The 10,553-nt window shown below is 39.3% G+C and overlaps 1 protein-coding gene across 1 annotated transcript; it reads right to left on the reverse strand.

Annotated features, from left to right (window-relative positions):
- Positions 1-349: 349 nt before the first annotated feature.
- Positions 350-10,519, reverse strand: etnppl (ethanolamine-phosphate phospho-lyase). The gene is made up of 13 exons (XM_059354978.1): positions 10,296-10,519; positions 9,732-9,850; positions 9,134-9,293; positions 7,488-7,562; positions 7,199-7,292; positions 5,611-5,727; positions 4,811-4,893; positions 4,305-4,530; positions 3,593-3,747; positions 3,057-3,146; positions 1,285-1,415; positions 1,047-1,117; positions 350-857 (listed from the first exon to the last, which is right to left on the reverse strand). Exons 1-13 carry the CDS (start codon positions 10,352-10,354, stop codon positions 756-758), a joined length of 1,482 nt encoding a protein of 493 aa, XP_059210961.1. The 5' UTR covers positions 10,355-10,519; the 3' UTR covers positions 350-755.
- Positions 10,520-10,553: the final 34 nt, after the last annotated feature.

Genomic DNA, 10,553 nt, shown 5'->3' on the forward strand with positions numbered 1-10,553 from the left:
TATATTCTGTCTTTTATTAAAACTATAGATCGACTAAACTCCTCAAAAGAGTTTGGAAACATTGGAAACAAACAACACCAGATAGTGCACATTTCTTGTGGGCACTACTACCCACATGTTTAGCTGAGTTGCTCATTCCACAGAAGCACAATCTTTAAAAATGATACCTCATTGTGAATTTGCATGCTCTAACATGCAAGTAAGAAACTTCAGGGAACCATCGCTGTTAGGAAGCAATACGGGAACATGGTAAATAATTGCAGACTGGTCAAACAGTGTCCATGTTTGTTTGCTTGAGGCAGAGTGGAATGAGATATTCTCCAAGTTTCCCCCATTGATCAACAAAGTATCATATACAGACTTTTATTCTGATTCATCATAATACATTTTGATGTAATAACACGAGAATTCCCTGAAAATCATGAATTCAACAAGTGAATGTTGGCAAACATTAAAATAAAGAGTAGCCTCTACCGGCTTTGCAGGGTTACACGCACAATAAAGGACATTTTTAGCACCAAAGCAAAGCCATAAGACATTTTTATACTGTAAAGGCTTAATTAAAAAATAATACCTGAGAAGACTGCAACTCAGAGATATACAGTAGTATTGATGTTAAACATTTTTCATTAGATTGCATGCAAAGGCACTTAAGTTTTTTCCCCCTGGCGTTTTGTTTATAGTGTACAATCCCAGTTCTTTAACTGTGTAAGAGATAAAGAGTCTTCGCAGCTCTGACTCTGTTGTAGGCAGCGTTATGTCCTGATGCGTTTGGTTTGTTGAGGAACTCCTTGATTGCTCCCTCTGTTGTGTTCAAACCCACTGCGATACTGCTGTCCATTTTCATCAGTTGGCAGCTTGAGATAAAACCATTAAGAGATGCAGAAAATGAGGTTGCGAAATGAAGAAAAGGCAGATATCTGCTGTTATTGACTATTATATTCAAGTGATTTTTTTTTACGTTTTGGTCCAAAAACTATCTTGTGTGCATTGAATTTTCTCGGATGCTCTGGATAGAGTTGGATTGGAAGCAGAGTCACACTTACCTTTCTTTTACTGCTCTCATTTTCAACACTTAATGTGTTGTGCAACTTTAAGCCCAATGCTTCCTCAAGCTCTGCAAACAGATGCAATAACACATACGACTGAGAGTTCAGTTCAGCTATAACAGGCAAACAATACCTTGAACTATTTAAATAATGCAGAAACCTGAAAGACATCAGCATGTTCCAGCATTATAATTCCAAACAACACCACAGAGAAACAAATAAAAGGGAAAAGTACCTGTTAGAATTTGGTCGATCTTCTCCACCACCAGGTCAGCGTCCTCCTCAGTGAAGCACATGGGGGGTTTAAATTTAAGCACATTGCGATGAGGTCCGTCAGCACTAAGAAGGATGTACTGTTCCTTAAGCCTGGGAGAAAATATTAATTAATCTCCACCCTGTATCAATTTGCACATTTAAACTAAGTGGTTGAGTCATTTAAAATTCCCTTTTCACTGCAGACATTTAGCAGGTGGAAGCACAGGTGCAACTAATAATGTTAATGATGGCTCTGCTTCATGCAGGTATCCAGTAATCAATGACAGTGAGCCAGCACACACAGCTAAATGAATGCAGCCTTAATTAATGTTATTTATTACACCTGTGCTTTTTTCCTGATGGGGAAAAATGTCTTCTTAAAAATGTCAGCCTCTGAACTGTTAAGTCAGGGTTATCATCATGATATGATGAGTTCTGTTGCATTCAAATTCTGTAAAATCTTCAGGTAATTCTTTTTGCGAGTGATGCCATTATTTCAGAGTTTATTTTAGAAAGGCATTACACCGTGATTTCGTCAACAACATCAGCTTTTAACCATGAACAACAGGAAGAATCAACTAGTAGTTAACAAGTTCAATATCGACACCCTCTTAAAATATTGACGTCATTTTTTCAGGTTTTTCTGAGGTGGTCAGCATCATGACGAGATCATTTTGTCAAAAAATGACAGAGGCCATTAGTTTAGGAAGATATGGCACTGTGATATGGAGACCTGTCCCATACTTCCAATGTTGCTGGAACTGGCTCCAGCCCCCCGTGACACGACTTCAGATAACCCGTTAACAATATTGAATGAACAAATGAACAAAAGAATGAACAAATGAATGAATGAAAGTTCAATATGTGTGAACTCAGATTGATGTCTTAAAGCAACTGCAAATACTTTTTAACTATTAAAACAGTATAAACGTATTACTGATGTCTCAATATGACCTACATGAGTAAATAAGTGCATCAGCAAGAAGACTGGCTATATCTTATTCTAAATGCCTGTCACCTGGTCTGATTCCCTGCAAAATTAGACAAAACGAGTTACAGTATGCAGACTAGAAGAACCTATATTTACATTTTTCCAGGCAGAGTGTGGCAGTCAGTAGTGTGTCAGCCAGTTAAAACTAAGCTGGAGAAGTATTTTATTTTTTGATGTTGTATATTGTGGTTGTGGATGATAATGGGGAAGGATTATCAAAGAGAAAAAGGTATCAATGCAAAGCTTTCTGTGGTTATGAGCATGATGACCAACCAGGCAACTGGCAGCTGTATGTATGAAGTTGAGAGGCTTTCACCTACTTCCAAAACAATTGTATGTGCTAGCCAGATCAAGATCACAAGCCAGTGGGAATTGAAGAAAACACTACCGCTTTTGTCCACAGAGGCCACCTAAATGCTGATCATGAAACACCTACATCAATGAGATATCATGACTGGATAATGAAGAGACTACAATGAGCTTTCTCATGAGATGCAGTTTTTACTACTCGACTTTATTATCGCTCTATAACTTGATAAGCCTTTAGGGTGATGTGAGATATGTGACAGTGTACCAACGCTGTCATAACACTGGTGGAACTTTATGCTTGGGATATGGCCTGTTTGTAGTAAAAGATAATTGCATGTTTCTGCACAGAGACTAGAGAATGCTGCAGAGCAATAAAATGCTTCTTTACTATAAATGATGCATCATATTTCTTGACACCAGACACTAATCTGAGTCCTCACACTTGCACTTACTTATATATGACTTCTTGGGCTTCTGCTGTAGCAGGAGTGAGTTTCAGCCTGTCCTTCACAAGCTCCATCCCAGAGAAGAGGCCACGACCCCTGCAGGATGTGATGTCATTTGGTTTAGTCATCTCTGACCTCTGACCATATTCTTCCACAGAAAGTCATTTGACTAGTTTTCTTTCCCAAAACATGTTCTGAATCATAGTTATACACATCATCAATTGGTGCCTTTTAGGCTATAATCTACTTCTATAATAGTGATAGGGCAAGTTTTCAATAGCAGTTTGTTAGAATGTAATTGCAGCTGTAAGCCCAAGGTAAATATGTGACAGAATAACCACAATGTTTAACTGACAAATACGTCACTGCAAGAAAATCTTCAGCCACAATAATACCTCATTGTGGAGTTGCTAAATTGCATTTCAGTCGAAGGATTATGGAATCATGAAATAAATATTCTGTCGTCAGTTTTACAGGACATGCACTGAACTAATCAGCTGTTGCATGTCACAATGTCACATACTGTAACTGTGTTTGCTTACCTGATATCACCAACCAGTGGATGCTTCTCTTTCTGCTTTTCCAGCAGATTGGTCAGGTAACCCCCCACCCGCAGTGCATTACCCTGGAGATCCTCTTTCTCAATCACGTCAAGGACAGCCATACCGATGGCACACGACACTGGGTTACCGCCAAACTGAGAAATTCAAAACCAACACACAATGGAAAGATTACACCACGGTTGAGTCACACCATCTAGGAAATCAGCTACTTGATGACAGAGAGATTGTTCATATAGAGGATTGAACTGTTTTGATGCCTCAAATATAACAGAGTTCTAATATCATATCGTCAGCTTAGTGTTTTTATTCATGCTAAACTGACACTCAACTATTCTCCTTTCACACCAACTCTAATCTCTGCTGTCGATGAAAAACAGTGGCTTGAATGGAATGTATTTTTCCCCATAATGTGGAAAGCAGATGTGTTTATACACTTGGCAGATACAGACAAGAACGTAATGTCAAGGATGAGGTCGGGTCAGTGCCATTTCTGGTCAACTTGGGGAAATAAACACAGATTCTAAAGTCTTTTTTTGCAATCTTTCTTTCTCATTTTTCACTGATCTTAATAACTACATGATAATTAAAATAATACATTTTCTATTTACCACAGATTGGATTTATTTCAGAAGGAATGGACTTTTTATATTATTACTGCACAATTATTCACTCTTCTACATAATGCTCTTACGGTATTGAAATACTCCATTCCAGAGGACATGAAGGCCTCTGCCACCTCTTTGGTTGTGACCACACATGACATGGGGTGGCCGTTGCCAATCGGCTTTCCCATCGTGACAATATCCGGCACAAAGTCCTCTCCCTGAAGCTGGAAGGCCCAGAAGTGGGTGCCAACACGCCCGAAGCCCACTTGGACTTCATCAGCGATGAAAACACCCCCTGCCTTGCGGACATGTCTGTTCAGGGGCAGAAAAATCCATGGGTGTAGTGATAAACACGAGCTAGTTACTCATCTTCTGAATAAGGCACACATTCACAAATGCAACAGCATACAGGACAGGTTTGTCTCTGCTGTCGCACCGCCTGAGACATTCAAGGAGAACATTCTTAAGATGCTCTCTTAGTCCTTGCAAAGTGCAAAAAAAGTGGCATACTTACTTTACTTCTATTTCATTATTTTTGAATGACAGCTCATATTTTGTGTAAATAAATCGCTCAAATGACTTGGGTACATACTCTGCCACTTGCTGGAAGTAGCCTGGTGGGGGAATGACCTGCCCGCCACAACTCTGCAATGACTCAGCAATAAAAGCAGCAATCTGCACAAGAGAAAAACATCAGGCCTATCAATCTAAAGCCAGACTGATAAACTGGACAAGAGGAGTTCTGTCATCTTTGACCCGTAGATTGTCCTCTTTCATAAGAGTGTTGTTTCACTTTTCTGACGGCAGTGCACAACAAGAGAGAGACAACGCTGCCAGCTTAGGTTAGAAATGAAAGTTACTCCAGCTCACTGTGAAGTACAACAAAACAGCAAACAACAACAAAACAATACTGCAAAAGTACTGAAAAAAGTACAACAGATTCAGTATTTAATCACATTCATGTATCTTTCCAGTGGTTTGTCTTGGTTTCCTCCTGTCGATGGATATCTGCACAAACATCCCTTAGAAACTGAATTCTTTATAATCCCTGAGATGAAATCCTGTTCCTCCCGCCACTGGAAGAAAGGTTGGGTTGCCAACAAGCTTGGACACTAAGCCCTGGACACATGTTCTTGTGGTCTCTGATTGACCCTAAAAGTCAGAGTGCTTGGCCTGAACCTGAGAATTAGGAGAAAAAGGAAAGAAATAGGAAAAGCATATTTATAATTAAAAGTGGGTAAATAAAAGTAAATACAAGTGGGAAAACAAGAACATTTCCTTGAAACAAGAGTGATCCTTTGAGAAGGCAATCAAGCAATTAACATGTTATTTCTGCAGCACAAGGTCACTTTGTATAACTTCTAGTCACACAATATCAAACACAAACTGTACCTTGCCTCCTTTTCCATGGACTCCATGTATCATATCTTTGACTTCATCTGCATATGCTGTGGCAGGGTCTGGGTGGTCCGCTCTGTATTTGCCTCTGTACACATCTGGGCTGGGAGCCTGTGTAAGGGGACGAGATATTGAGATTATTACTAAATGTTAACAGGCAACGACTGCATCCCGATTCTATAGTATAAGTAGATAAAATATTCTAAAAAATGTCAGTCTTCTTCCTTAATATGCTTCATATTTGACACCAGTGTTGATGGACACAAAATTCCTTCACGCCAGTCAATCCTGTGTATTTGAGTTTAACGTTTTGGTCTAACATATGTCAATACTTAAATAATAATTTATGTGAGCATATGTGATAAACAGGCATAGCTATTTTAGAGTTGCCAAATACATTTCTGAAAGCAAACATGTTGTTATTTTTGTGTTTACATTTGAGCCAGAGCTGTGTGAAATGTCAACTTTACCAGCATTTTAACCTCATTTAAGCCACAGCTTGAATCCTAAGTGTCTATGACCATGAATAAAATATACAAGTTGGTGATACAGACTTGCTACACCATGTAACACTAGAGCTGGGTATTCCACAAGTTGCTATATCAGACTACCCCAAGGCTATCAAGGAACAGAATCACACAACACAATACAGTAAGGACAGTTTAAGCTTGTTGGGTTGGTCACTATTCACTACAGATTGTGTGAGTTGCACACACAACATCAAGTGCTGCTTTTAAAAGAAAATGGAAAAAGTCATACACTTCAAGAGGTACTCCAGCAATTTTAGTATTACACTTACACAAAGTAGGGGTCTTAACGCTGACTTTTTGTCCATAGTATGAGACAGACTTTAAAAAATGCTGCATCCTACAATTCCCATCATGCAACTCAGTAGTTCTATTACACCTGCCCAGTTGGTTCAAAAGTATTGAACCAGCGGGGCATTGACAGTGATCAAGTGCCCCTTTAATTATATTTAAGTTAATTATAATTAAAAACTTTTCTTTTAAGCCAAAAAAGAAACTAATTTCACAAACATGAAACAATTATTTGAATACAGGCCCCACATAAATAGGATTCACTCATTATTAATGTATCAACCCTGTGATTCTGATATGCTTGGACCATGCAACACCCTGTCACAAGGTTTCATGAACATTGGCCCAGTAGTTTTTATGTAATACTTCTGACAAACTGGACCACAGACCTAACCTTCTTGGCAGAGATAACAGAGCCTCCAGTATTTTTCACTGTCCTTTTGGGCTATCTGATCGATAATAATCTGCCTTTCCTCTCTGTGTACTGATGTAAACTATAACCTTTGCCTCAAACACCAATTGTACAATGTCTGTCTTTAAAGGACACTTTGCTTACACCTTACCCTGCCTAACTTGTCTTTCATGCTTCTTTCCCTCCCTTTGTTCTTTTTCCACACACACACACACACACACACACACACATGTATCTGCGTGCATGCAGAAGAGTGAATACTCAGAAGCCTGCCAAAGCCCAGGAGTGCAAGTTGAGTTACAATATTTTAATAGAGTGCAGGCAGGCAGACAGGGAGAGAAAAAGCACTCACCACATGGACACATTGATTCCGCTCAGCATCTGACGGGTCGTGGAACTTATACGGACTGATGTCAATGAGTGATGAGACATGGCCGTGATACGCACTGCAAACAAAGGACCAAATCACTCAGTTCTCCCATTTGCAATTTCATGTGGAGTGTGCAAAACATGGATACATGAAAACAGAGCTATTTCCACTAAAAAAAGTATTGCATGATAAAAAAAAAATACACTACATAGGACAACTTTAACCACTCATTATCATTTACAGACAACAAAGACCAGGCAGCAACACTTACTTTTCCAACGTGATAATATGTTTGTGACCTGTGTACTGCCATGCCATACGCAGGGCCAGGTCGTTGGCTTCAGAGCTGCAGTTCAAAGGGGCAAGGGTTACTTTGAGTTACTCAGTCACCACAAAACACACAAGTGAAGCCATGGAGGTCACTAGCATGTCAATCACAGTTTTACTTCCCATTATTGGGCATATGAAGTGACACATATTCATGAATAATAGTAAAAAACTGTAAGAGTCTTTTTCAGCCCTGAAACATATTTTTCTTTACTTTTCCTGTACATCCATGTGTTTACAACAGAGGAACTGACAGTTAGTACAATAATTTATCTTCGACCTGCCTGTGTGTTATTGAATTAATATTATTGAATTAATATATTGCCTGTGGCACATTGTCACAACAAGTTGCTACTAATACCATTATTACACATTGAAAACATAAAAACATTGCAAAACAGCAACCTGAGTTTGAATACAGGGCCTTCACGTTGACTAGTTTTTTCACCACTACATGATTAAATATTAGGTGGATACAAAAACAAGGCCGCCATGAATGTGTGAATATTAAATATTTCATTCCAAAACCATGGGCGTTAATATGCTGCCTCCATTCGTCTAAGAAAGAGGTTATACATTTTGGAACCTGGCTGGAGGATTTTGGTTTGTGTTCCACTTCATCCCTAAGGTGTTGGATGGGGTTGAGGTCAGGAATCTGTGCAGTCTGTGCATGTTCTCCCACACCAAACTTGAAAAACTAGTATTATTTAAAGACCACAGGGCCATTGTCTTGTTGCACAAGAGATACACAATATTATGTTTTGTAAAAGCCATTGATTTTTAAAAACACTACAATTTTTTAATAAATAGTTTTCATGCAATGATTTTTAGCAGACAGCTTGCATATAAAGTAGGGCTGTGATGGTAGATGTTATATAGACTCGCAAATGCAGATCCCACTGTTATTTAACTCAGATTTTATGCAGATGGTGGTGTGTTCTTTTTCTTTAAATTATATCTTAAAAAATGCTATATACCTCCCTGGTTACACTCTTGCATTATATTGAACCCCTTTATCATGATGTGCAACACATTGCCAGATTTTTGCCAATACACATAAATTACACAAGAAAGGGTCTTCCCAAACTATTGGAAGTGCAATATCTATAATCTTAATAATGTTGCTGATTGCTTTAGCATTTCCCTGACGTGGAAAGCGCACCTATGACCTGTGATTGATAAATACTCAGCCGGGTATGGATCATTATCTACAACATTATTATCCTGGACCAGATAGTTCCTGTTCACACTGCAAGCAAGTGGTGTAAATAAGTAACCACGCCAGACTGGTCCAGTTAGATGACGAGGGATAACAGGATGCCTGTGTCAAGGTTGAGCAAGTTGGACCTGCATTATATTATGCTGTTGTTCTTTTGTCTGGAAGTATAGATGCTCACTTTAAACTTTCAAAGTTTTATCAAGTCAGCTGATATTGTTTTTGTTCATGAATTAGCAGAGTTATTATACTTGAAAATCCAGACAAGCAGGAGGCATTTCCAAGGAAGGTATGAGTTGCTGCAACTGTGTTAAATAACATGATTGTTCTGTTATGACGTCTGCTAGAGAAGGCGTGAGAACATGCAGGCATACCCAGAGTTGACAAAGTAGCACACAGACAGCTTGTCGGGTAGTGTGGCCTGCAGCCTCTGGGCATAAAGTACAAGATTGTCATGCAAGAATCGGGAGTTGGTGTTGAGTAGTTCCATCTGCTGAGCTCCTGCCTTCACCACATCTGGGTGACAGTGGCCCACTGAGAAATGGAAGAAAGGATGCACATAGGATTCCTCATATTCAGGAGAAAACTTGCTTTAGTACTTCAATCATCTGACTGTAATTTGAGGTCAAAGCATACCACGACAACTGATATTAAAGGCACATAATTGGAGGCCATATGTTGAAAATAAGGAGTGGTGAATCTGGTATGGCAGGAAACATCCTGTTATACATTCCTGTCTGTTTGCAAGCAGTGAAGCTTTGGTCACTCCCAATTAGGTGTACATTGCATGCCAACTTAGTAGAGCAGACCAGTCTCTCATTCTGCATAACACATCTAGCTGAGACTGCACATTTTAATGCAAGCCCTTTTTTGCCTGCATGTGTGAGGACAATTCTCTTTTGTTCGCTCATTAAAGTGGACTAAAAATAGAAACATATCTTTGTGCCCTTGTTTGTGTAAGTGTGTGTTTACCATGAGCCACATTGTTGATGCAATCCAAGTAGCGCCGATCCTTTTCATCATACATGTACTGGCCTTTGGCTCGCATAATCTTGATAGGGTCATGGCTGAAGAATATCTTACAAGATGGCCTGCAGAGGAGTTCATGTTAAGTTTTCTTGTGTGTAAGGTGTGCCAATCACCCTTGTTAAACAGGTTTTATGTGTTTAAGATATTATGATGTCATGAATAATTTGCGTAAGGTGAAAATTAAAAAGTAAAAGTTGTAATACAAAGTAATGCTCCCACTCACGTACAGGTAACATAGGCAAAGGTATGTTAAAACTAAGTATATCTAGTCAAGTTATTTTTCATCAGCTGGCAAATAGCAATTCATTTCCGAAATAATACTTCGTGTTTTGCAACAGATTACTTTGTTCGGTTAAAATTCACAGTAACAGACTTTACTATCTTTTACAGGAGAAAATTTTTTAAGTTAAATTCACCAAGAGTTGTGCAGCTGCTATAACTTAACGCCTGTCATCATATCTGGAAACTTTGTAGCGTAATATAACGGTAGAGTGTCAATGAGCTTACCCAACGTGCCTCTTCCTCAGGTCTATCGTCTTCTTTTTCTCAAGTCTTTCTGCACACATGGTGATGTTGTCCAGCTGGAGCACAACGCGCTCTTTCCTCCACACTGACTCGAAGGCTCGCCGATAACCCGAGTGTATATACACACGCGTGTGCGCGCACACAGGCACACAGACATAAGAAGCACCATACTGTACACAAGCAGCAGCTCGCGGATCTCTCTCGTGCTGCCACCTAGCCGGACATTTACAGCAGAAGACT

Source organism: Centropristis striata, chromosome 17, assembly GCF_030273125.1.
Source record: "Centropristis striata isolate RG_2023a ecotype Rhode Island chromosome 17, C.striata_1.0, whole genome shotgun sequence".
NCBI classification, from domain to species: Eukaryota; Metazoa; Chordata; class Actinopteri; order Perciformes; family Serranidae; genus Centropristis; species Centropristis striata.

Excerpts from the sequence above, each read along its gene's own strand:
- etnppl (XM_059354978.1), bottom strand. The coding sequence starts at position 10,354 with ATGTGTGCAGAAAGACTTGAGAAAAAGAAGACGATAGACCTGAGGAAG. Across the intron at positions 4,894-5,610 it reads TCCATGGAAAAGGAGGCAAG|ATTGCTGCTTTTATTGCTGA; the intron begins GTACAGTTTGTG and ends TCTCTTGTGCAG. Across the intron at positions 1,416-3,056 it reads GCCCAAGAAGTCATATATAA|GCTTAAGGAACAGTACATCC; the intron begins GTAAGTGCAAGT and ends ATTTTCTCCCAG.